Below are 27664 nucleotides of genomic sequence, written 5' to 3' on the forward strand. Positions count from 1 at the left end.
CTACGGCACACATCAAATTTGAATTTGGCCAATCAGTTTAAATCATGCACCAAGATGCCACAATCCAATCGAATTTGAATTTCACTGTTCTGACGACTTCAAACCGATGAGTCAATCTGATGTTTTGGGGTGTACAAATCAGCCATTTTGAACAGTTAGCCATCTGGCAAAGAGCACCATACTGCCTGTCGACTCGCTCTCTGAACGGCACCTGTTCACGTAAAATCTGTGCAACAGAAGACTGAAGAAAAGACCCCAAAAAATCTACAGAGGAAGAGAGACAGTTGGCTGGTTTTGAAAGTTAATTTTTTTGTTAACTTAATCAGGTGTTTTAATGGATCAGTATAATGGGAGGTAGATAAATCATTAAGACAAAGGAGGATGACAGTGTAGACAGTAGTTGTTTCATGTATTCTTTTTTTTTCTTGGAGTTAAAGAATAAATTGTTAATTTTTTCTTTAGATAGTGGGATTTGGTAGTTCTTTGTCAGTCGTACTTTCACTGATTATGGCACAAGGTGAGCGTTTCAGTGTGTCTGGTTTAAGCTAGCAGAGGGGATTAACCCCGTGTCCCAACAAGATGGACCGCACCCCCCAGAGTTCTGAGGGAGGTAGCTGTGGAGATTGCAGAGACATTGGTGGTGAGCTTTCAGGAATCACTGGAGTCAGGGATTGTCCCAGAGGACTGAACATGGCTAACGTAACACCGCTGTTTAAGACGGGAGGGGGGCCAAAGGTGGAAAATTACAGGCCGGTTAGCCTGACCTCGTCATTGGTTAAGGTTTTTTTTGTGAAGTATTTGGACGTGCATTGTAAGATAAAGCCGAGTCAGCACAGCTTCATCACGGGGAGATTGTGCCCAATAAATCTGTTAAAATTCTTTCAGGAGGTAACAAGCAAGTTAGACAAAGGAGAATCAGTGGATGTGATCGATTTGGATTTCCAGAAGGCCTTTGACAAGGTGCCACACGGGAGGCTGCGAAATAAAGTAAGAGCCCATGGTGTTAGGGGCAAGATCTTGGCATGGATGGAGGATTGGCTGACTGGCAGAAGGCAAAGGGTGGGGAGAAAGGGGTCTTTCTCAGGATGGTAGCCGGTCACTAGTGGAGTTCCATAGGGGTCCGTGTTGGGACCACAACTATTCACATTATACACTAATGATCTGGACTTTGCTAGTTTTGCAGATGACACAACGATAACTGGTGGGGACAGGTCGTGTTAAGGAAATGGGGACGCTGCAGAAGAACTTGGACAGTCTAGGAGAGAGGGCAGAGAAATAGCAGATGGGATACAATGTGGGAAAGTGTGAGATTACGCACTTTAGTTGGAAGAATAGAGGCCTTGACCATTTTCTACTTGGGGGAAGGCTTTGGAAACCTGAAGCACAAAGGGACTTGGAATTCCTCTTTCAGGATTCTGTTAAGATTAACATCTAAATTCAGTTGGCAGTTAGGAAAGCAAATGCAAAGGCAGCATTCATTTCAAGACAGATAGAATATAAGAGCAGAGATGTACTGCTGAGGCTGTACAAGGCTCCTGGTCAGCCCATATTTGGAATATTGTGAGCAGTTTTGGGCCCTGTATCTAAGGAAGGATGTGCTTTGTTGGAGCAGGTCCACAGGAGGTTCATAAGAGTGATCCCAGGGCTGGAGGGCTTGTCATTTGAGGAGTGGTTGAGGTCTCTGTGTCTGTAGTCCATGGAGGTTAGAAGGGTAAGGAGGGATCTGATTGAAATGTACAGGATACTGAGAGACCTGGATAGAGTGGATGGGGAGAAGATGTTCCCACAGTAGGAGAGGCTAGGACCCGAGGGCAGGACCTCAGAGTGAAGGGAGGACCCTGAAGTACTGAGATGGGGAGGAATTTCTTCAGAGGGAAGGTGATGACTCTGTGGAACTCATTGTCGCAGGGGGCTGTGGAGGCCATGTCCTTGAACATTATTAAGGCAGAGATAGATAGGTTCTTGATGAGGTTCAAGGGTTATGGGGTGAAGGTAGGAGAATGTTGTTGAGAAACATATTAGCCATGATTAAATGGCAGAGCTGACTTGATGGACCGAATGGCCTCATTCTGCTCCGACACCTTCTGGTCTTATGGTCTTTGTTATTATTTTCCACGTGCTACCGATTGTCATCAAATCCCATCTTGTTCATTAATGCCTGTCAGGGAAGGAAACTGCCATCTTTACCTGGACTAGCCTGTACATGATGACAGACCCAAAGCAATGGGGTTGATTCTGACCAAGCCAGCAATGCTCATCCCATGAATGAGGGTAAACACTGCCCTCTGCTGAGGTGCCAGGGTATACCCTTCAGCTGGTGAGAATCTTCAGGAAAGAGGCCTTTGAGGAGGCTCTATAATTAAAATCAGACCCTAACAACAGGAGGCACAGTGAGAACCCTTTGCTGGGCAGCAACATCAATAGCTGCCTACCCGGGAGCACTTACCCAATGCCACGATCGGTGTGATGAGAGGCACTGCCAGGGGCAGGATGAACAGGTAGATATACCGTGGGAAGAAAGGGGCCTTCCAGGTGCTGGAGTCACCCAGGCCGATGATGTTGGTATAGGCGTGGTGCAGCTTGACGTGCTGATGGGTGGCCACCTCCGCAGTGAATGATCCACACACCTGGAAAAGAGAGGCATTCATAAGCATTCCCAAACTCTGGAAAACCTGACCACCTGTGGAAACATTTCCTACTGGAGCTGCTGCAGTTTGTGTATGTTTGTGTGATGGGAGTTTGTGTGTGGGAGTGTGTGCGTCTATGTGTATATATGTGTGTCTATGCATGTGTGTCTGTATGTGTCTATGTGTGTGTGTGTATATATATGTGCGTCTATGTGTGTATGTTTGTGTGATGGGAGTTGTGCGTGAGTGTGTGCGTCTTTGTGTATATACGTGTGTCTATGCATGTGTGTCTGTGTGTGTCTATGTCAGTGTGTGTATAAACGTGCGTCAATGTGTGTATGTGTGTGTATACATGCATCTATGTGTATATGTTTGTGTGATGGGAATTGTGTGTGTGTGTGAGAGTGTCTGCGTCTGTGTGTACATACATGCGTCTGGGCATGTGTGTCTGTGTGTGTGTCTATGTGCATGTGCATGCGTGTGCATGCGTTTGTGCATGTATGTGTCTGTCTACAGTTCCTGGTCCATCAGGAACATGTTCTCAAACTAAACCCAGAGTGCTAGACAGGGGTCAGAATGAAATATCGAGGAGGTCACAGCATTGAGCCCTGATGCAGACAGGGGTTTCGCTGGGTGTAATATCAATGGTAGGACAGAGAGTCATAGGCAGGCACAATGAGAAAGGGCTTACAGGGACGAACACTCTGAATGTAGAACAGGGCTCACACATGGGCTAAGCTGCAAATTTACTACCTAAACAGCAGGCAGTAGGACAGGACCAAAGCTCAGTGTCCATCCAGCAGGATATCTCTCCCATCACGTCCTGACCTTAGCTCTTGCCCTGGGGGGATACTCAGAATGCAGGCTACCCCATCCCAGAAATTTCACCCAGTCCAGGAAAGGTCACCTAGTCCGGGCAAGGTCACCCAGTCCGGGCAAGGTCACCCAGTCCAGGAAAGGTCACCTAGTCCGGGCAAGGTCACCCAGTCCGGGCAAGGTCACCCAGTCCAGGAAAGGTCACCTAGTCTGGGCAAGGTCACCCAGTCCGGGCAAGGTCACCCAGTCCAGGAAAGGTCACCCAGTCCGGGCAAGGTCACCCAGTCCGGGCAAGGTCACCCAGTCCAGGAAAGGTCACCTAGTCTGGGCAAGGTCACCCAGTCCGGGCAAGGTCACCCAGTCCAGGAAAGGTCACCTAGTCCGGGCAAGGTCACCCAGTCCGGGCAAGGTCACCCAGTCCAGGAAAGGTCACCCAGTCCGGGCAAGGTCACCCAGTCCAGGAAAGGTCACCCAGTCCAAGCAAGGTCACCCAGTCCGGGCAAGGTCACCCAGTCCAGAAAAGGTCACCCAGTCCAGGCAAGGTCACCCAGTTCAGGAAAGGTCACCCAGTCCAGGAAAGGTCACCCAGTCCAAGCAAAGTCACCCAGTCCGGGCAAGGTCACCCAGTCTGGGCAAGATCAGCCAGTCCGGGAAAGGTCACCCAGTCCGGGGAAGGTCACCCAATCTGGGCAAGGTCACCCAGTCCGGGAAAGGTCACCCAGTCCGGGAAAGGTCACCCAGTCCGGGTGGGATGCCCAAACACCCCAGATCAGTGCTGCCAGCCGATACAACCTGAGATGGCCCGCTATAAGAATGCCTTCCCTTCACTCTCCCAGAGCCAGTGAATCCAGAGTCTATCAGGGGCCTAGCTTAGTGTGAGATCCAAAACCGAAACTGGGCCTACACTGGCAGGCGGAATCCCTGATCTGTGACCCGTGGCGACCGCATTAGCACCCACACTGGCTGCAGTTCCATTGCCCTGCATTCCCCATAACCTGTCCTAATAGAATAGTTTATGCCCTTCAGCCCTCGATGTGGTGCTGGCCTTCTAGACTACTCTAAAAATCAGACTAACCGACATACCCTTCCTTGTAATAACTTCCATGGGCCTATCCAAGAATCACTTCAATGTCCCGAATGTACCTGACGCTCTCCCTTTCTGCTCGTATTTCCCTCACCTTCCGCTCCATGTGCTGACCACTGTTAGGATGTGAATTCAAGAAACTCCGAACACAATAAATACCACACAAAGAGGCAAACAGAGGGGAGGGGCAAGAGAATGGGGACAGGAGGTGGAGGAGAGAAAGAAAGGGGAAATGAGGTAATGGGCAAGAGTGACAGGAGGGGGGAGTATGGGAAAGAAAAGGAAGGGGTAAGGAGGGGGAATGAGGGGAGGGGAGGGAGAAAGGATTGCGGAGGTGAGGGGAAATATTGGGAAGTGGGGGAGGGAAGTGTGACGCGGCACATGAGCAGATAAGTAATTTGGCTTTGAAACAGCACAAGTTAAAGAAAAGTGTGAGAGACTCTATTGTCTGTCAAGACAGTGCCATTTGAGAATGTGTCGCTGGAATGAAGCTGATTGTTCACAGAGGCTCAGACTAATGTGCTGCTCCCAGGGTCAAAATTTGATCATTCTCCTTCCAGTCTAGTTCTCACATCGCTCTCTCTCTCACTCTCACTCTATCACAGTGGCTTTGTCAGATGTTCTTCTGCTCCCCTCATCGCTGCCAATCCTGCCACCCCCGCAAAGCCCCCTCAGAAATGGCCAGTGTGTAACTGCCTCCATCACATTCCCAGGCAGCAATGGAACATCTTTACCGGGATTTCCCCACTGCACCATTTTCTCCTCTGCATCATTTTCTGCACAGCACTATTTTTGAGGAGAAAGTGAGGTCTGCAGATGCTGGAGATCAGAGCTGAAAATGTGTTGCTGGAAAAGCGCAGCAGGTCAGGGTTTCGGGCATAAGCCTGAAGAAGGGCTAATGCCCAAAACGTTGAATCTCCCGCTCCTTGGATGCTGCCTGACCTGCTGCGCTTTTCCAGCAACACATTTTCAGCACTGCGCCATATTCCCCACTGCACCATTTTCCCCACTGTACCATTTTCCCCACTGTATCATATTCTCCGCTGCACTATTTTCCCCACTGCATCAGTTTCCCCACTGCACTATTTTCGAGGAAAAAGTGAGGTCTGCAGTTGCTGGAGATCAGAGCTGAAAATGTGTGGCTGGAAAAGCGCAGCAGGTCAGGCAACATCCAAGGAGCAGGAGAATCGACATTTCGGGCATAAGCCTGAAGAATGGCATATGCCCGAAACCTCGATTCTCCTGCTCCTTGGATGCTGCCTGACCTGCTGCGCTTTTCCAGCCACACATTTTCCCCACTGCACCATTTTCCCCCCTGCACTATTTTACCTCCTGCACCATTTTCCCCACTGCACAATTGCTCGATGTGGGAAGAATGTTTCTGATGTTGGGAAAGTCCAGAGCCAGTGGTCTGTCTAAGAACAAGGTGTTAGCCCGTACGGACTGAGATGAGGACAGATTTCTTTCCACAGAGAGTTGTGAACCTGTGGAATTCTCTCTTGGGGCGAGTTCTTTTGGACAGATTCAAGACAGAGCTGGATGTGGTCCTTGCAGCTAAAGGGGTCAATGGGAGAGGGTGGGAGTGGGATATTGTTCAGCTCTGATCAGATTGAATGGTGGTGCGTGTCGAAGGGCCGAATGGCCTACTCCTGCACTTATTTTCTGCATTTCAAAATCTCAATTTTTGCCAATCACCTTAAATCTACATCCTCAAGTTCTCAATCCTTCCACCAATGGGAACAGTTTCTCTCGGTCCACCTTCCCTGTCTAGCTTCTGTCTCCCCCCAGCACTCCACCTCTCACCATCTACCCTCACCCCCACCCCAAACAAGCTGTCAAAGACTTTGTCCAATCCCTTCCTGAGGAAGATTCACACTGGACTCGAAACATTAACTCTGTTTTTTTCTCTCCGCTCCCCGCCCCCGCCGGATGCTGCCAGACCTGCTGAGTTTCTCCAGCGATCTGTGCTTTTGTTTCCAGGTGCAGCTTCTCCAGTGGGTCTACGCCGTCAGCCTCAATCCCGGAGCCACCTTTTCTGCTCGGTCTCTTGTACCTCATTCCTGGACATCAATGCTCAGAATTCACCACGATCCTGCAAGTGAGGCTGATCCAGCGTGTTGTTGTAACTCCCTGGCTTTTATACTCTGTTTATAAAACCCAGGGTGAGATTTTCTCAGCCTCCTCTGTACAGGTCGCCCCAGCCCCATTTGCTCATGCAGCTACTGTCATGCTCCATCCAGTCCAAAAACACAACTGCCCATTGTGCCTGTCTGTTTCCCAGCGTTCAGCCAACTCCATATCCCTGTGGCTATTGACCCTTGTACTCCTCAGTCCCCATGTTTCTGATAAGCTGATTTTGTGGCAGATTATCTTTTAAAATTGCCCTGTGCATCATATTTAACCATGTTACCCTCGTCACTCATCTCTGTTAGCCCATCAAATGTGTGAATTAGAAATGAAACAAATCTCTGATTGCTTGCCTTCAGGAATCCCCCCCCCTTGTTTAGGTGATGACTAATTTAATCCCAGTTTATTGTTCCTGAATGATATCACACAGGCCTGGAGTTGCTGGGTTTGTCCTTGCCTGTGTTTATGAATAATGATGGAACATTTCCAGTTCTCCAGGAACCAGGCCCTCACCCAGTATCCCAGGAGCAATGGAAGGTTATGACCAGTGTCCACCATTACCTTACTTTCCTCAGTGTCCTTTGATAAATCTGATTCAATGATTTATTAAGTTAGGGATTCTGGAGCTCTTATTAACCTTTAGTCAGCCTAAAATCCAGTTAAACAAATTGCAACACTCGGAAAATGAATGTACTACAGCACTGTCCTGTGGTCTACAAACCAAGTCAGACCAGTCTGCATCATTGCAAGTTTTACTGGTTGTTTTCCTTCTAGGTTCCACTTTTAGGCTTTCCAATGTTTCTCCAGCTCCTTTATCACTAAGACATCAGCAGCATCTTTTACGATGGTAAATACAGATGTAACGTTTGTGTGTGTGTGTGTGTATAAGAACCAGGAACAGGAGTCGGCCATTCAGCCTATCGAGTAGGCTCTGCTGTTTGATATGTTTCATTCACAGGATATGGTTGCATGGCTGATCACACCTTGGCCTCAACTCCACTTTCCTGCCTGCTCCCCGTAACCTTTCAACCCTTCAGTAATAAATTATCCTCCTTACATTTACTCAATGTCCCAGCATGCACCACACTCTGCAGCAATGATTCATGACCTTTCGAGAGATGTGATTCCTCCCCATCTCTGGTTTATATTTGCTCCCCCTTTATTCTAAAATGATGACCGCTCATTCTGGATTTCGCCATGAGAGAAAACATCCTCTCTGTGTCTGCTTTGTCACTCTCTTTATTATTTTGCATATCTCAATTAGAACTTCCCTCATTCTTCTAAACTCGAGAGAGCAGCACATTTAGTTTCTCAGTCATGCCTTTTGGCTCGGTGACCTGTTATGGACCAGGCCAGACGCCCTCAAACATCTCAGGAAAGTAGCCCGGCCCCTAACTTTGCTAGTTGCTTTAAGCAGGTGTAAAGTGGATATTCCAGGAGGGATGCAGTTTTAAACTCAGTTTTAAAAACACAGAATTTATTTGCCTGATTACCGAATTAAGCATAAACAAAAGAGAACAGAATGTAGAATAACTTTACCCAGCTGAAAACCCAACGGATTATCCCAACTTAATGATACTGTTCGAAATACTTGCAACAATCCCTATGAACACCCCTTGGCACTAAAGGCAAAATCAAACCCTGGAACTTAATGGAGGAATGTCAGAGAGAGGGAGGATCAGTGTGTACCTGCTTCTGAGTCCAGCAGCTTCACAACTGACTGCCTGCTCAAACCAAACCAAACCAAACCAGAGAAAAACTGAGCTGGGAGAACTGGCCACTCTCCTTTCATTTTTTTTTAAATGTGAAAGCCTTTTGCCTGAGGCAGTACCTGCTAGCTATCATCAAACTGGTCCTCAAACCCTTCAAATCGCTGCATCTACAACCTCTCTGAAAAATAGGACAGTGTAACCTTGATAAAGGGGCAACATCACCTCAGGTGAGACCCTACCCAGCCCCATGGTTCCTCTTCCTCCTTTGTTTACACTGAGATACCAATGGAAAACAGTTGGATTCCATTTCATGCGAACATTAATGCTAATATTCCCATCCCACCGAGTGATGCGTTGCCAATGCAGAATCTGTATTCTGGGTTGCTGCTATTTCACAGTGACCTGAAACCTGCTCATACTGGGCTTTAGTTAAACTGGGCACCTGTACACCTGGAGATGGACAAGATATTCTGAATTTTAAAACATTGGCTCACCCAGGACAGATCGGTTGGGCTTGGCCACGGCAGCATTGGGAAAAAAACCACCCAGGGGAGGGTCCCTGTGCTCACCGAGAGAATAGAGAACAGTTCTGGGGGAGAGGGCCATACATAATCATAGAATCCATTCAGCCCAACAGGTTCACACCGACCCTCCGAAGAGTAACCCACCCAGACCCATTCCCCTAACCTATGACTCTACCCCTACCACTGACTATATGGATGTACCCACTAGAAAAGGGGCAAAACTTGACCTACTCTTGGGAAATAAGGCAGGGCAGGTGACTGAGGTGTCAGTGGGGTGCACTTTGTGGCCAGCGACCATAATTCTATTAGATTTAAAATACTGATGGAAAAGGATAGACCAGTTGAAATTCTAAATTGGAGGAAGCCTAATTTTGATGGTATTAGACAAGAACTTTCAAAAGCTGATGGGGGCAGATGTTCGCAAGGTTTGAAAATGAGTAGCCTTCAGTATATTCCTGTCAGGGTGAAAGGAAAGGCTGGTAAGTATAGGGAATGCTGGATGACTTAAGAAATTGAGGGTTTGGTTAAGAAAAAGAAGGAAGCATAATAGGGCCCCTCAAAGATCAGCAAGGTGGCCTTTGTGTGGAGCCGCAGAAGATGGGGGAGATACTAAAGTGGTATTTTGCATCAGTATTTACTGTGGAAAAGGACACGTAAGGTGTAGAATGTAGGTAAATAGATGGTGACATTCTTGAAAATGTCCATATTACAGAGGAGGAAGTGCTGGATGTCTTGAAATGCATAAAAGTGGATAAACCCCCAGGACTTGATCAGGTGTACCCGAGAACTCTGTGGGAAGCTAGGGAAGTGATTGCTGGGCCTCTTGTTGAGATATTTGTATCATTTATAGTCACAGGTGAGGTGCCGGAAGACTGGAGGTTGGCAAACGTGGTGCCACTGTTTAAGAAGGGCGGTAAAGATAAGCCAGGGGACTATAGACCGGTGAGCCTGACCTCGGTGGTGGGCAAGTTGTTGGAGGGAATCCTGAGGGACAGGATGCACATGTATTTGGAAAGGCAAGGACTGATTAGGAATAGTCAGCATGGCTTTGTGCGTGGGAAATCATATCTCACAAACTTGATTGAGTGTTTTGAAGAAGTAACAGAGGATTGATGAGGGCAGAGTGGTAGACGTGATCTATATGGACTTCAGTAAGGCGTTCGATAAGGTTCCCCATGGGAGACTGATTAGCAAGGTTAGATCTCATGGAATACAGGGAGAACTAGCCATTTGGATACAGAACTGGCTCAAAGGTAGAAGACAGAGGGTGGTGGTGGAGGGTTGTTTTTCAGACTGGAGGCCTGTGACCAGTGGAGTGCCACAAGGATCAGTGCTGGGTCCATCCTTTTCATCATTTATATAAATGATTTGGATGTGAGCATAAGAGGTACAGTTAGTAAGTTTGCAGATGACACCAAAATTGGAGGTGTAGTGGACAACGAAGAAGGTTACCTCAGATTACAACAGGATCTGGACCAGATGGGCCAATGGGCTGAGGAGTGGCAGATGGAGTTTAACTTAGATAAATATGAGGTGCTGCACTTTGGAAAGGCAAACCTTAGCAGGACTTATACACTTAATGGTAAGGTCCGAGGGAGTGTTGCTGAACAAAGAGACCTTGGAGTGCAGGTTCATAGCTCCTTGAAAGTGGAGTCGCAGGTAGATAGGATAGTGAAGAAAGCACTTGGTATGCTTTCCTTTATTGGTCAGAGTATTGAGTACAGGAATTAGGAGATGATGTTGCGGCTGTACAGGACATTGGTAAGGCCACTGTTGGAATATTGCGTGCAATTCTGGTCTCCTTCCTATCGGAAAGATGTTGTGAAACCTGAAAGGGTTCAGAAAAGATTTACAAGGGTGTTGCCAGGGTTGGAGGATTTGAGCTACAGGGGGAGGCTGAATAGGCTGGGGCTGTTTTCTCTGGAGCTGAGGGGTGACCTTATAGAGATTTACAAAATTATGAGAGGCATGGATAGGATAAATAGACAAGGTCTTTTCGCTGGGGTGGGGGTGTCCAGAACGAGAGGGCATTGGTTTAAGGTGAGAGAGGAAAGATATAAAAGAGACCTACGGGGCAACTTTTTCACACAGAGGGTGGTGTGTGTATGGAATGAGCTGCCACAGGATGTGGTGGAGGCTGGTACAATTGCACCATTTAAGAGGCATTTGGATGGGTATATGAATAGGAAGGGTTTGGAGGGATATGGGCCGGGTGCTGGCAGGTGGGACTAGGTTGGGTTGGGATACCTGGTTGGCATGGACAGGTTGGACCGAAGGGTCTGTTTCTGTGCTGTACATCTCTATGACTCTATAATGCACCTAACCTACACATCCCTGAACACTACGGGTAATTTAGCACGGCCAATTCACCTAACCTGCACATGTTTGGACTGTGGGAGGAAACCGGAGGGAACCCACGCAGACACAGGGAGAACATGCACACTTCACACAGTCAGTCACCCGAGGCTGGGATCGAACCCAGGGCTCTGGTGCTATGAGCCACGGTAATGATGAAATGAATTGTGTTTTCTCATATTTTAGAAGAGTTAGAGAGAATGAGTACCCAACAGGTTTTGCAATCAATCTTCAGAGAATTTTCCTGACCACCCAATTGGATTATCAGGGATAGCAGGCAGCTGGATGGAGTTAAGCAAGGAATCAGTATCATTCTAACTGAGGAACGGAACAGGAGGCTGTCCAGGAAGCCAGGCAGCTGCCTTACTTGCTGTGTTTTACCAGGCTCCTGGTTGTCTCCTTTTGGATTCCAGCATCTGCTGTTTGATCTCACTCTAATTGAGTAGCAGAACTGACTAGAGGGACTGAGTGGCCTCCTCCTGTTACTATGTGAGGGGGTGGCTCCTCGTTGTCTGTTTTGATCACACAGCTTGCCTTACCTCGATGAACAGCACGGCCCAGAGCTTGTTCCAGGAGCGGGATTGGCTGAGCGAGCTGTGACTAGCCAAGTGACTCCCTTTCACTGAGACGATGGTGTGAGTTGTGCCCAGCAGCAGGATTCCCAGACAGAGGGGCAGCCAGCGTTCCGACTGCAGGAGCATGAACCCTGCATGATAAACAGGAGCTACAGTCAATCTTCCCAACCCCCATCCAGTACCTCCGCCCAGCTCTCACTGAGTAATGACAGCACAGGAGACTGAATCACTGTGAGCTCTCTGTACAGTGACCATCAATCCCATTACCCCGTGCTGTCTCTCTTTAGAGTATCCCATGTCTCCAGTTGCCCCATTCTTAAAGACAAGGTCACTTGCAGTCAAAGAATGTTCTTTCTCACATCCCCTGGCATCTCTCTCCCGAAATCTCCAACCTGCGACCCACCAGCCCCTTGCACCCACTACGAATGACGTGGTTGCCCTCGGTCTACCATATGCCAAAGTAATCATCTCCACCTCGCTCTAACCTTCCATCAATTTCAGCTCCAGGAGATGGAGGATAACTTCCACCTCAGCCAGTGACACACACTGCCCCCAGCTCATCAGGCCGTGCCATGGTCCTGAGCCAACTCCCAGGCTGGGAGTCAGCTGGTCGCTGATTGGGCGGGGCTATAAGGGCACTGAGTGCTTGCCCCACCACACCAACACCTTCGCCAACACTGCCAACAAGCACCCTGTCAAAGGGAGGCATGGGGCGCACCCATCCCCCACAGAGATGGATAGCAAAGGATTAGAAGGATATGGGCCAAATGCAGGGAAATGGGGATGACATTTTGGTCAGCATGGACCAGAATGGGCCAAAGGGCCTGTCTCCCTCCGTGCTGTAGGGCTCTATGACTCTCGACATTGCCTCTAATGATTTCTACATATGTCCAAGTCTACGATCAACAGATCTTTAATCAGAGTAGGAAATCGAGGTTATAGAGTCAACCACGATCTCATTGACTAGACTCAGGGGGCTGAATGGCCTGCATTTGTTCCAATATCTAACTGTCGCTGTGTCTCATGGTGTTACAGGCAAACAGTTGCTCTGAGCTTTCCTTACTTTTCATTTCCCCAGGGTGTACTACCGTACATTTTTAAAATGTTTTCTTTTACCTCTAGATTTTAACTCTAGTCATGGAGCCTGTAACCACCAGCTGACGTACCAGCACAGTCTTAACCTGGGACTCTTCCTCCTGACCATCACACTGTGAGTTCTCAGCTTTGAAGTCTCTCACTCTCCTTCTCCAACAGGTTCCTAGACTGCAGTTGCCAGTCTCCTGCGAGGTCTGACATGCTTTGACAACTGACTGAAGATTTTTCTTTGTGTTGTAACCCACTGAGGTAGTGTGTCCCCACCATTCTTGGAGTCATTGCAAACATTTTTGTTTAAGGTTTGCACAGTATCCCAATTTATCAGACTTTTAGACTAAGCTGACAGAGAGTATGGACTAGGTTTCAGTACTAAACAAAACTTATTATTTATTGTCAGTAATTAAACTATAGCCACAAGTAAACAGAAATAAACCATAGGCATGTAGCAGCACTTACTAAAATCTGTAATGGTTTTGTAAACCACCCTCCCCATGCAGACAGACTAAAAAATAGGGAAATAAATGACAGAGGTAAAGAGAATTACTGCAAAGTCAGTTCAGAGATCTGTGCTTCCCAATTCGGATATTGAGATGATCTCCAGCTAGCCAGGTGTTGAGTTAACTTTGGAAGCTTCTGATTTGTCGGAAACTGTCTCAGATTTATTAATTCAACAGTTAGCTCATGGCAGTTGCTGCAGAAGAGGTAGCTAGTTTTCTTCAAGTTTAAACTTAGTCTTTTACTGCAGAGATCAGACAGCTTCTACTGTGGAGAACAATCGCACACACTTTGGTGTCTTTCTCTGTCTGAGTCTCTGTAACTTGTTCCCAGTTCCAACCTGCCCAGTTCGTGGAGAACCAACCCCTTGCTTCTTGATCACCTGCATATTACAGGAACCATAGTCACAAGGAAACAAGTTCATAATATGTCCACAATCAAAGTTCATGTTGTGAAATTACGTAGCCGTCCTGATAAATCCTGGTTTATTTATAACATCTCTTTCTCCTTCAGACCACAGTTTTTAAAAGACACAAAAATATCAAGACATGATTCCTACCTTTTCCATGCACCATCCTTTCCCTGTTCACAATGGCAGGGTCAGTCTGTCTCTATCACTAAGTCATATTTCAGTCTCTTCAGACCCTCCTTGTCTGATCTTTACTCCTCCTCTGAGTTCCTGTCATCCTTCACCTCTCCCAACTCTCAAAGTAAATCCTCATTCCCTTCTGCCCTTTCAGGTATCATGACCATTCTCTCATCAACAGGTGGACTGCTTTCTCTCTCATCCTTGGCTCCTTTGGACTCTTCCTGCCCAGAATCCCAAGCGATGGGATATGGGCTAGGAGCAGGCCGCTGGGACTAATTTAGTCTGGGATTATGTTTAGCATGTTGGACTGAAGAGTGTCATTTCTTGCTGTATGACTCTATGGTTCTATGACCTCCCCTGTGACTGGGATAAGGGTCCGTATTCCCTCCTGGTCCCTTTTGATTTCTCTCCATCGTCCCACAGCATCCCCTCTCCAGTATGGTGTGGCTGGGGGAGACTGCACTTGTCTGATTCCATTCTCACCAATCACTCGTGCTGGTTTCTCCCAGTCCTCCATGTTCTCTCTGCTGGTTTCTCCCAGTCCTCCATGTTCTCTCTGCTGGTTTCTCCCAGTCCTCCATGTTCTCTCTACTGGTTTCTCCCAGTCCTCCATGTTCTCTCTGCTGGTTTCTCCCAGTCCTCCATGTTCTCTCTACTGGTTTCTCCCAGTCCTCCATGTTCTCTCTGCTGGTTTCTCCCAGTCCTCCATGTTCTCTCTACTGGTTTCTCCCAGTCCTCCATGTTCTCTCTACTGGTTTCTCCCAGTCCTCCATGTTCTCTCTACTGGTTTCTCCCAGTCCTCCATGTTCTCTCTGCTGGTTTCTCCCAGTCCTCCATGTTCTCTCTACTGGTTTCTCCCAGTCCTCCATGTTCTCTCTGCTGGTTTCTCCCAGTCCTCCATGTTCTCTCTACTGGTTTCTCCCAGTCCTCCATGTTCTCTCTGCTGGTTTCTCCCAGTCCTCCATGTTCTCTCTACTGGTTTCTCCCAGTCCTCCATGTTCTCTCTGCTGGTTTCTCCCAGTCCTCCATGTTCTCTCTACTGGTTTCTCCCAGTCCTCCATGTTCTCTCTGCTGGTTTCTCCCAGTCCTCCATGTTCTCTCTACTGGTTTCTCCCAGTCCTCCATGTTCTCTCTGCTGGTTTCTCCCAGTCCTCCATGTTCTCTCTGCTGGTTTCTCCCAGTCCTCCATGTTCTCTCTACTGGTTTCTCCCAGTCCTCCATGTTCTCTCTGCTGGTTTCTCCCAGTCCTCCATGTTCTCTCTACTGGTTTCTCCCAGTTATCCATGTTCTCTCTGCTGGTTTCTCCCAGTCCTCCATGTTCTCTCTGCTGGTTTCTCCCAGTCCTCCATGTTCTCTCTGCTGGTTTCTCCCAGTCCTCCATGTTCTCTCTGCTGGTTTCTCCCAGTCCTCCATGTTCTCTCTACTGGTTTCTCCCAGTCCTCCATGTTCTCTCTGCTGGTTTCTCCCAGTCCTCCATGTTCTCTCTACTGGTTTCTCCCAGTCCTCCATGTTCTCTCTGCTGGTTTCTCCCAGTCCTCCATGTTCTCTCTACTGGTTTCTCCCAGTCCTCCATGTTCTCTCTGCTGGTTTCTCCCAGTCCTCCATGTTCTCTCTGCTGGTTTCTCCCAGTCCTCCATGTTCTCTCTACTGGTTTCTCCCAGTCCTCCATGTTCTCTCTGCTGGTTTCTCCCAGTCCTCCATGTTCTCTCTACTGGTTTCTCCCAGTCCTCCATGTTCTCTCTGCTGGTTTCTCCCAGTCCTCCATGTTCTCTCTACTGGTTTCTCCCAGTCCTCCATGTTCTCTCTGCTGGTTTCTCCCAGTCCTCCATGTTCTCTCTGCTGGTTTCTCCCAGTCCTCCATGTTCTCTCTACTGGTTTCTCCCAGTCCTCCATGTTCTCTCTGCTGGTTTCCCCCAGTCCTCCATGTTCTCTCTGCTGGTTTCTCCCAGTCCTCCATGTTCTCTCTGCTGGTTTCTCCCAGTCCTCCATGTTCTCTCTACTGGTTTCTCCCAGTCCTCCATGTTCTCTCTGCTGGTTTCTCCCAGTCCTCCATGTTCTCTCTGCTGGTTTCTCCCAGTCCTCCATGTTCTCTCTACTGGTTTCTCCCAGTCCTCCATGTTCTCTCTGCTGGTTTCTCCCAGTCCTCCATGTTCTCTCTACTGGTTTCTCCCAGTCCTCCATGTTCTCTCTGCTGGTTTCTCCCAGTCCTCCATGTTCTCTCTACTGGTTTCTCCCAGTCCTCCATGTTCTCTCTGCTGGTTTCTCCCAGTCCTCCATGTTCTCTCTGCTGGTGTGCCCTAAAAAACTCCCTTGGATCTCCTTCTGCTCCTCACTTCCATGTTGGTCCTTGGAGACACCATCGGATAGTGCATCAAATTTCCATGTATATACTTTCCTTTACCATGACCTCTTCGGATTCCCTTACTGTCTCTATTATTTGGACTGCCTATCCAAAATCCAAACCTGCATGAGTGGGAATTTGATCCAACTGACGACTGGGAAAGAGCAAAGCCATTATTTTCAGGTCCCACTCCCTAATAACTGACTCCATCTGCCTCCCTGGAGTCTGCCCAGGCTGAACCAGATACCTGGCACCCTTGATGCCATACCTGACATTAAGAGTGTTTCCAGCTACATATCCAGGGCATCACCAACCCCCTGTAGCTCAGTTCGTCGACTTCTGAAACCGTCATGCAGAAAATTGTTGCCTTTAGGCACAGCTATCCAATCCACTTCCCACCATCCTCCCAATCAGTTCATGACAGCGCCTTTGTGCTGACCCAGCACCCTGTGCTAACACTGACCCACAGTGACCCCTATTCGAAAAGGTGGTAAAACCTGAGGAGCAGGAGAGTTAACGTTTTGGGTGTAAGCCGAATATGGAGGGGGAGAGGGGCTGAGAGGTAAATAGGAGGGTGGGGGGGGGCTGGGGTGCAAAATAGTTGACAAGGTGATAGGTGGATGCAGGTGGGGGGTAATTGTATTAGGTTGGTAGGGAGCATGGAGTGGAAAGGTGGGAAGAGAGATGGACAGGTAGGATAGTACCAGAGGGCAGTGTTGGAGGGTTGGATTTGGGATGTGGCGGGGGGAGGGGGGATTTGGAAACTGGTGAAGTTGATGTTGATGCCGTGTGGTTGAATGGTCCCAAGGTGGAAGATGGGTGTTCTTCCTTCAGGCATTGGGTGGCTAGGGTTTGGCGACGGAGGAAACCCAGGACTTCCATGTATTTGGTGGAGTGGGAGGGGGAATTAAAGTGGTCAGCCACAGGGTGGTGGGGTTGTTGGGTGTGTATGTGTGACCCGGAGATATTTCCTGAACCACTCTGCAAGTTGGTGTTCTGTCTCCCCGATGTAGAGGAGACCACATCGAGAGCAACGGACGCAGTAGATGAGATGGGCAGATGTACAGGAAAATCTCCACCGGAAGTGAAGGGATCCTTTGGGGCCTTGAATGGAGGTGAGGTGTGGGCACAGGGTTTTACACCTCCTGTGGCAGCTCCTGGTCCACAGAGATTCAGATGTCTCTTTGCAAATCCCCGCCATGGCCTCTGTTGTGGGTTGTGACAGTGCCCACCACAGCCAGCTGATGGTTGGGAGAGTGAGCTGGCACATTCTCTTGCCCTGACTGGGTCTGATGGTGCACTTGGTTTCGAGTGGCAGACGAAATGAAAGGGGTCTGTTGTCTTAAACACGGTGTGGGTTATTGTATGGTAGCAGTTAGTTGTAAGGTACATTTGCATCTTAGACAGTGTAACAGCAGCCATGAGGTCTATCCTCTTCAACCTGTCAAAGATGTTCCACCTTTACCCACCCAGCTCCTAACGACATCATCTGATTGGGTGGAGCTGTCCACAACATTAACTTTTCAGAACCATTACCTTATACAATACCCCCCACCCCCATCCCCCCACCCCCAGCTTTCTCTCCACCATCAACATTTACACATCTTTCAACATAACAATAATTACAAATAGCCCACCTCCCTGAAGGTCTCTGATTTCACAAATTCAGGTAGTTTGAAGGTTCTTCTTCAATGATTTATCTACAGGCTTGGAGGATTGGTAGGTCTTTGTCATGAGGACTGTTGGACCGTGATTCCATTCTTGACCCTGCTTGCTCCACTGGAAGATTTTTTTAGATTAGATTAGATTAGACTTACAGTGTGGAAACAGGCCCTTCGGCCCAACAAGTCCACACCGACCCGCCGAAGCGCAACCCACCCATACCCCTACATTTACCCCTTACCTAACACTATGGGCAATTTAGCATGGCCAATTCACCTGACCCGCACATCTTTGTGACTGTGGGAGGAAACCGGAGCACCCGGAGGAAACCCACGCAGACACGGGGAGAACGTGCAAACTCCACACAGTCAGTCGCCTGAGTCGGGAATTGAACCCGGGTCTACAGGCACTGTGAGGCAGCAGTGCTAACCACTGTGCCACCGTGCCGCCCACAAAGATTTTTGATCTCTTGCATGTTCCTCACTGAGGACATTATTCCTGCTCAACCAGGCATGGGCTGATCTGGAAGATTCTTCATCTTCTACAGCTCAGTCATGAGGGACGTCTCTGCTGGATAAGGCAGTCACCTCAAAACAGTGACCGAGGGACCTGCAATCTGACTCGGCTCCTTCACGGACGGTTGCTGCTCTGAGGAAATAAGTCTTGCTTGGTTTGCAGTTTCTGGATCAGATTATTTCTTCTCAAGCATGACCTGAGTCTGTGGACGATGGCCGGCCCACTTCGGTGTTGATTCCCACTGAATCTTCAATCTGCATATGCAAATCCCTCACCTCAATTTGACCAGCGTTCACTGACCGAGCCCTGACTACCCAGCTGGTAATCCCAAACAGTATCCTCTCCCAAAGGAGAACCCCCTGTCACACATGGCTAGGTTGTCTATGCTTGTGAAATTCTCAATGTTGGCCAAGTGACTGAAAGTGTGGCCTGAGCATTCTTCAGCAAAGAGACTGGTGAAAGGTCACACCTTCTTGGTCAGTCGGTTCAACTTACTGCCTAATTCAGCATGTGGCTGCTGGTGTTTCCCAGTCCCTGGAACATATTTGGTACGGTGGCTCAGTGGTTCGAACTGCTGCCTCACAGCACCAGGAACCTGGGTTTGATTCTGGCCTCGGGGGACTGTCTGTGTGGCGTCTTCATATTCTCCCTGTGTCTGCATGGGCTTCCTCCAGGTGCTCTGTTTTTTCTCCCACAGTCCAAAGATGTACAGGTTTGGTGAATTGGCCATGCTAAGTTGCCCATAGTGTATAGGTTCAGTGCAGTAGTCAGGGGAAATGTAGTGTAATACGGTAGGGGAATGGGTCTGGGTGGGATACTCTTTGGAGGGTCGGTATGGACCTGTTGGGCCGAATGGCCTGTTTCCACACTGTAGGGATTCTCAGATATTCCTTACACTATCTCCATGCTTTCTATAATGTATTGATGTACTATAATGTTATCAGCCCCACTGATTGCAATTGTATACATTCTTGTTCAGCTTGTGATTTAATGTCCAGCTTGGAAGGAAGCTTGTGTCTTCAAAATGATTTTTTTCCAAATTGTCCACAGTGCCACTCCTCACAGTGGCTCATCACTGAAAATAAACCTCACAAGCACAGTTAATTTTCCAGCTATTTCTTGCTAATATTGCTAGTTGCCTTGTCTTACACTTTATTAAACTGGAATATAATCAGGTTGTATATGTGTGCTGTTTACTGGGACCTTCCTACATTTTTGTGACTACTTGGTTTAGAGACACAAAGGAAAACCACCAGGAAGACTGAATAGGAGAAGGCACTTGTCTTCAGCAAGATGTTGTTTCTTGCATGATAGCAGCCGGGCAGGTGTATGGTGAGAGAAATGTTGTTATTAAGACAGAATAACAGGTCTGTCCCCTTTGACATCCAAAGATGTCTGTCTTTCCCCACCCCCAACTTCTCATAACATCATGATATTGGGTGGAGTATTAACCCTTTCAGAGCATTTATCTGCATAAAAGCTTCAAACTTCCCTGATACTGTCACCCACCTCAGCCCCACACCCTCCAGGCTGTCTCTGTGAAAGGCCCTGCATTGTCCAATCAGGGTGGACCACAAACTCTGCAATCCCCACCTTAAACCTCCAAGTGTCTTCATCTCCATTAAAACCCTTCAGCGTTTTCTTCATACTCACCTTCACAATAAACCAATCAGGAACCGCTGAGCCCCACAATATACCAGCTGACTGATCCCAGTGATGACAGCTCCTAGTTACCGTTCTGATCATTTACACTCGCACACTCTGCAGCTGGGACTTGATGAAAACACGAACTGGCTGTCAGACTGAGCTGGTGAGTCTCTGCTGGGACAGACGTGGTTCCCCAGTTGGAACCCAACCTGGACTCTTCACTCTCCTTCACTCTCCCCTCTCCCACCCTTCCTTCCACTCACTCTCCCCTACCCCTCACTCTCCCATCCCACACTCTCCTCTCCCTCCACTCTCTCTTCCCCTCACTTTACTCTCACCTCACTCTCCCCTCCCCCTCTCTCCTCTCCAACCCAACTCTCTCCTCCCCCACCCTCCCCTCTCGCTCAATGCTCCTGTCCCCCACCCTGCTGAGTTATTAATGTTTGTTGTTGCAACTCTCCAAAGGGGCCACTCTCAGCCATCTCAATGAGCCCCCCCCCTCCCCCCATGGAGGCTACTGCATACCATCCATGAGCAGGATCCTACACTCAAACTGCTCAAGGACCCCTCACAGTTCATTCCTCACATCTTCACACCCAACGTTTTAACTCCCCCACCCCTCACACCCTGACCTTTCACACCCTGACCCCTCACATCTTGACCTCTTACACCCTGGCCTCTCACACACTGACCCTTTACACCCTGACCCGTCGCATTCTGACCCAACCTCCTCACTCTCTGACCTCTGACCTCTCCCCCTCACTCCCTGAACCCTCACTCCCTGACCTCTCAGATTTGACACTGGACCCTATCTGTTGACTGGGAGTGGATTATTCAATTGTGACCAAGAGCTAAAGGACATTTTTGTTCCTAATTTAGTTTCCTGTGTGAGGGTGTTGGTGTCACTCAGTGTTTTGTAACAAAGTTGTAATCTATTCTGGAGTCTTCTCTTTGACCTTGTAGCTCAGACTGTCTGTCCTCAATGTTACTGAACTCTCACTTCAGCCAAAAGCTGCTCGATGTGATTTTGCAATGACATTCCCCCAGTAATCACTGAAATTTAACAGGGACTCTGATTCTGCAGGCAATACACGATAGCCTTCTGTACAAATACTGGGGCAGCATGACAGTTAAACATCAACAGGCAATCTCAGTGCAAACTCACACTCACAGACAGAGACACACACTCACAGGAGAGAGACAGAGAGAGAGAAAGGGACACAGACACACACTCACAGGAGAGAGACAGAGAGAGAGAGAGAGAAAGGGACACAGAGACACACACTCACAGGAGAGAGACAGAGAGAGAGAAAGGGACACAGAGACACACACTCACAGACAGAGACTCAGAGTGAGAGAGAGGGACACACAGACAGAGACACACACTCACAGTGACACGGAGAGAGGGGAGCACACAGACACAGAGAGAGGGACATACAGAGACACACTCACAGACAGAAACACAGAGAGAGGGGGGTCACACAGACACAGAGAGAAAGGGACACACTGAGACACACACTCACAGACAGAGACACATCGAGAGAGGGGGACACACGGACAGTCACACACTCACAGATGGAGACACAGAATGAGAGAGAGAGATGCACACAGACAGAGACACACACTCACAGACTCACAGAGAGAGAGGGACACACAGAGAGAGGGACACACAGACAGAGACACACATACAGAGACACAGAGAGAAAGAGGGACACACAGAGACACACACTGACAGACAGAGACACAGAGAGAGAGAGAGGGACACACGGACAGTCACACACTCACAGATGGAGACACAATGAGAGAGAGAGAGGCACACACTCACAGACACAGAGAGAGAGGTACACACAGACAGAGACACGCATACAGAAACACAGAGAGGGACACATAGAAAAAGACACAAAGTGAGAGAGAGAGAGAGACAGAAAGATGCACACAGACAGACACAAAGTGAGAGGGAGAGACAGAGAGAGATACATAGAGAGACAGAGACGTTCATACAGACAGACATACACAGACGAACAGTCAGAGGCACAGGGACAGAGAGGGAGAGAGAAAATAGAGACACACAGACAGAGACACAGAGTGAGAGAGTGACATTCAGACACATACACACGCAAAGAGACAGAGGCGGAGAGAGAAATGCGCTCAGAGACACACTTACAGAGCCTCACACTTACACATACACACGCAAAGACACTAACATCCTCTCCCACACTGTCTCTCACAAACTCAGTTTTTCAGATATTCTCTCTCTCACACACACACAGACATACACACACACAGAAACACAGACACACACACATACACACACACAGAAACACAGACACACACACACACAGAAACACAGACACACACACACAGAAACACAGACACACACACACAAACACAGACACACACACACACACACACAGAGACACAGACACACAGACACACACACACACAAACACACACACAAACACAGGCACAAACACCGACTTACCAACATATACACACATTCACAATCACACACTCACACACCCACCCATACACGCTATCATTCTCACACACTCTCTGGCTCTCCCAAATTGAGACAGAGCCCAAGGGTCACACTCATCCACCCGACCCCCCGACCCCCCAACCCTGAGCCGGGTCACTCTCGCCTCCACCCTGAGCCAGGTTGATGGTCTCTCGGAGCTGCCTCCTCACTGACCTGCTGGGGTGGCACATAGTGCCAGGATAAGCCAGGCCCAGTCCACACCATGCCTCTCCCACCAGCTGCTGCTCCGGGTCACTTTCTGGACCAGGGAGGTCAGCTCCTGCATTCGACTGTCACCCTGTTCCTGCAGCTCTCCCCCTGAGAGCTCCATCATCACAGAGCAGAACCAGACAGGAGGGAGGGCACAGGGACAGAGGGAGGGCACAGGGACAGAGGGAGGGCACAGGGACAGAGGGAGGGCACAGGGACAGAGGGAGGGCACAGGGAGAGGGAGGGCACAGGGACAGAGGGAGGGCACAGGGACAGAGGGAGGGCACAGGGACAGAGGGAGGGCACAGGGAGAGGGAGGGCACAGGGACAGAGGGAGGGCACAGGGACAGAGGGAGGGCACAGGGACAGAGGGAGGGCACAGGGAGAGGGAGGGCACAGGGACAGAGGGAGGGCACAGGGACAGAGGGAGGGCACAGGGACAGAGGGAGGGCACAGGGAGAGAGAGGGAGGGCACAGGGACAGAGGGAGGGCACAGGGAGAGGGAGGGCACAGGGACAGAGGGAGGGCACAGGGACAGAGGGAGGGCACAGGGAGAGGGAGGGCACAGGGACAGAGGGAGGGCACAGGGACAGAGGGAGGGCACAGGGAGAGAGAGGGAGGGCACAGGGACAGAGGGAGGGCACAGGGAGAGAGGGAGGGCACGGGGAGAGAGGGAGGGCACGGGGAGAGAGGGAGGGCACGGGGAGAGAGGGAGGGCACGGGGAGAGAGGGAGGATGGAACAGGGAGAGTGGGAGGAGGAACAGGGAGAGAGGGAGGATGGCCACAGAGAGAGGGAGGACGGCACAGGGAGAAAGGGTGGAGGGCACAGGGAGAGAGGGAAGGAACAGGTTGAGAGAGAGGGGGGCTCAGGGAGAGAGGGAGGGAGGGTACAGGGAGAGAGGGAGGGGACAGGGAGAGAGGGAGGAGAGAACAGGGAGAGAGGGAGAGGGCTTGGGGAGTGAGGGAGGGCACAGGGAGAGAGAGAGAGGGCTTGGGGAGTGAGGGAGGGCACAGGGGGAGAGAGAGAGGGCTTGGGGAGAGAGGGAGGGCACGGGGGAGAGAGAGAGGGCTTGGGGAGAGAGGGAGGGCACAGGGGGAGAGAGAGAGGGCTTGGGGAGTGAGGGAGGGCACAGGGAGAGAGAGAGAGGGCTTGGGGAGAGAGGGAGGGCACAGGGGGAGAGAGAGAGGGCTTGGGGAGAGAGGGAGGGCACAGGGGGAGAGAGAGAGGGCTTGGGGAGTGAGGGAGGGCACAGGGAGAGAGAGAGAGGGCTTGGGGAGAGAGGGAGGGCACAGGGAGAGAGAGAGAGGGCTTGGGGAGAGAGGGAGGGCACAGGGAGAGAGAGAGAGGGCTTGGGGAGAGAGGGAGGGCACAGGGAGAGAGAGAGAGGGCTTGGGGAGAGAGGGAGGGCACAGGGAGAGAGAGAGAGGGCTTGGGGAGAGAGGGAGGGCTTGGGGAGAGAGGGAGGGCACAGGGGGAGAGAGAGAGGGAACAATGATAGAGGGAGGGAACAGGGAGAAAGGGAGGAGGGCCAGGGAGAGAGGGAGGAGAAAACAGGGAGATAGAGATGGTGGGCACAGGGAGAGAGGGATGGCATGGGGAGATAACGAGGGAGGGCACATTGAGAGAGGGAGGGGGCTCAGGGAGAGAGGGAGGGAGGGCACAAGGAGAGAGTGAGGAGGGCACAGGGAGAGAGGGCGGGCACGGGGAGAGAGGGAGGGCATAGTGAGATTGGGAGGGCACAGGGAGAGAGGAAGGAGGGTACAGGTAGAGTGGGAGGAGGAACTGTGAGAGAAGAAGGACAGCCAGGGAGATAGGGAGGACGGCACAGGGAGGGAAGGAGGGAACAAGGAGAGAGGAAGGAGGTCACAGTGAAAGAGGGAGGAGAGCATGGGGAGAGAGTGAGGGAACAGGGAAGAGAGGGAGGAGGGCACGGAGAGATAGGGAGGGAGGGCACTGGGAAAGAGGGAAGGAACAGGGTGAGAGTGAGTGGGGCTCAGGGAGAGAGAGAGGAGGGAACAGGAAGAGAGGGAGGGCATGGGGAGGGACGGAGGGCACAGGGAGAGTGGGAGGGCACGGGGAGAGCGGGAGGGCACGGGGAGAGTGGGAGGGCAAGGGGAGAGACGGAGGAGGGCATGGGAAGATAGGGAGGGAGGGCACAGTGAGAGAGGGAGGAGGGAAAGAACAGGGTGAGTGGGAGGGGGCTCAGGGAGAGAGGGAAGGAGGGCACAGGGAGAGAGGGAGGTGGGTACACGGAGATAGGGAGGGAGAGCACTGTGAGAGAGGGAGGGAAACAGGACAGAGGGAGGGAACAGGGAGAGAGGAAGCGCACAGGGAGAGAGGGAGGAGGAACCGGGAGACAGGGAGGATGGCCAGGGAGGAGGGAAAAGGGAGAGAACAGTGTTCTGTGTGTAGGTGATAACACTGTTCTCGATGTGTGTGATTACCGTGTTCTGGGTGTGGGTAATAACAGTGTTACATAGAGGGTGATGACAGTGTTCTAGGTGTGGGTGATGACAGTGTTCTAGGTGTGGGTGATAACTGTGTTCTGGGTGTGGGTGATAACAGTATTCTGGGAGTGGGTGATAACAGTAGGTGGGCGGCACGGTGGCACAGTGGTTAGCACTGCTGCCTCACAGCGCCTGTAGACCCGGGTTCAATTCCCGACTCAGGCGACTGACTGTGTGGAGTTTGCACGTTCTCCCCGTGTCTGCGTGGGTTTCCTCCGGGTGCTCCGGTTTCCTCCCACAGTCCAAAGATGTGCGGGTCAGATGAATTGGCCAAGCTAAATTGCCCGTAGTGTTAGGTAAGGGGTAAATGTAGGGGTATGGGTGGGTTGCGCTTCGGCGGGTCGGTGTGGACTTGTTGGGCCGAAGGGCCTGTTTCCACACTGTAAGTCTAATCTAATCTAATCTAACAGTGTTCTGGGTGTGGGTAATGACAGTGTTCTGGCGGGGGGTGTGATAACAGTGTTCTGGGTGAGGATGATAACAGTATTCTGGGAGTGTGTGATAACACTGTTCTGGGTGTGGGTGATAACAGTGTTACGGGTGTGGGTGGTGACAATGGTCTCGGTGTGGGTGATAACACTGTTCTGTGTGTGTGTGATAACAGTGTTCTGGGTGTGTGTAATAACAGGGTTACGGTTGAGGGTGATGACAGTGTTCTGGGTGTGTGTGATAACTGTGTTCCGGGTGTGTGTGTGAGATAACACTGTTCTGGGTGTGGGTGATAACAATGTTACGGTTGTGTGTGATGACAGTGTTCTGGGTGTGGGTGATAACAGTGTTCTGGGTGTGGATGATAACAGTATTCTGGGAGTGTGTGATAACAGTGTTCTGGGTGTGGGTAATGACAGTGTACTGGGGGGGGTGGTGTGATAACAGTGTTCTGGGTGTGGGTGATAGCCGTGTTCCGAGTGTGGGTGATAACAATGGTCTGGGTGTGGGTGATAACACTGTTCTGTGTGTGTGTGATAACAGTGTTCTGGGTGTGTGTAATAACAGGGTTACGTTTGAGGGTGATGGCAGTGTTCTGGGTGTGGGTGATAACAGTGTTCTGGGTGTGGGTAAGAACAGTGTTCTGGGTATGGGTGATAACAATGTTCTGGGTGTGGGTGATGACAGTGTTCCGGGTGTGGGTGATAACACTGTTCTGGGTGTGTGTGATAACAGTGTTCTGGGTGTGTGTGATAACAGCGTTACGGTTGAGGGTGATGACAGTGTTCTGGGTGTGGATGATAACAGTGTTCTGGTGGTGTGTGATAACAGTGTTCTGGGGATGTGTGTGATAAGAGTGTTCTGGGAGTGTGTGATAACACTTCTGGGTGTGGGTGATAACAGTGTTACGGGTGTGGGTGATAACAGCTTTACAGGTGTGGGTGATGACAGTGTTCAGGGTGTGGGTGATAACAGTGTTCATGGTGTGGGTGATAATACTGTTCTGGGTGTGTGTGATAACAGTGTTCTGGATGTGTGTGATAAGAGTGTTCAGGGTGTGGGTGATATCAGTGTTCATGGTGTGGGTGATAATACTGTTCTGGGTGCGTGTGATAACAGTGTTCTGGATGTGTGTGATAAGAGTGTTCAGGGTGTGTGTGATAACAGTGTTCTGGGTGTGTGTGTTAACACTGTTCTGGGTGTGTGTGTTAACAGTGTTCTGGGTGTGTGTGTTAGATAACACTGTTCTGGGTGTGGGTGATAACAGTGTTCAGGGTGTGGGTGATAGCAGTGTTCAGGGTGTGGGTGATAACAGTGTCCTGGGTATGGGTAATGACTGTGTTCTGGGTGTGGGTGATAACTGTGTTCTGGGGGTGTGTGATAACACTGTTCTGGGTGTGGGTGATGACAGTGTTCCGGGTGTTTCTGATAACACTGTTCTGGGTGTGTGTGTTAACAGTGTTCTGGGTGTGTGTGTTAGATAACACTGTTCTGGGTGTGGGTGATAACAGTGTTCAGGGTGTGGGTGATAGCAGTGTTCAGGGTGTGGGTGATAACAGTGTCCTGGGTATGGGTAATGACTGTGTTCTGGGTGTGGGTGATAACTGTGTTCTGGGGGTGTGTGATAACACTGTTCTGGGTGTGGGTGATGACAGTGTTCCGGGTGTTTCTGATAACACTGTTCTGGGTGTGTGTGATAACAATGGTCTGGGTGTGGGTGATAACACTGTTCTGTGTGTGTGTGATTACCGTGTTCTGGGTGTGGGTGATGACGGTGTTCTGGGTGTGGGTGATAACACTGTTCTGGTTGTGGGTGATAACAGTACTCTAGGT

General features: G+C 50.0%; 1 protein-coding gene across 1 annotated transcript in view; it reads right to left on the reverse strand.

Moving 5' to 3' along the window:
- fads6 (fatty acid desaturase 6) overlaps positions 1–23014 on the reverse strand; it is a 35898-nt gene extending 12884 nt beyond the window's left edge. Inside the window, exons 1-3 of the mRNA XM_060844625.1 lie at positions 22858–23014; positions 11785–11951; positions 2447–2627 (exon numbers count right to left, since the gene is read on the reverse strand). Of these exons, the coding sequence (XP_060700608.1) occupies positions 2447–2627; positions 11785–11951; positions 22858–23014 (505 nt within the window). The remainder of the gene's footprint in view (positions 1–2446; positions 2628–11784; positions 11952–22857) is intronic.
- Positions 23015–27664: the final 4650 nt, after the last annotated feature.

This window comes from Hemiscyllium ocellatum, chromosome 25 (genome assembly GCF_020745735.1).
Source record: "Hemiscyllium ocellatum isolate sHemOce1 chromosome 25, sHemOce1.pat.X.cur, whole genome shotgun sequence".
NCBI lineage: Eukaryota > Metazoa > Chordata > Chondrichthyes > Orectolobiformes > Hemiscylliidae > Hemiscyllium > Hemiscyllium ocellatum.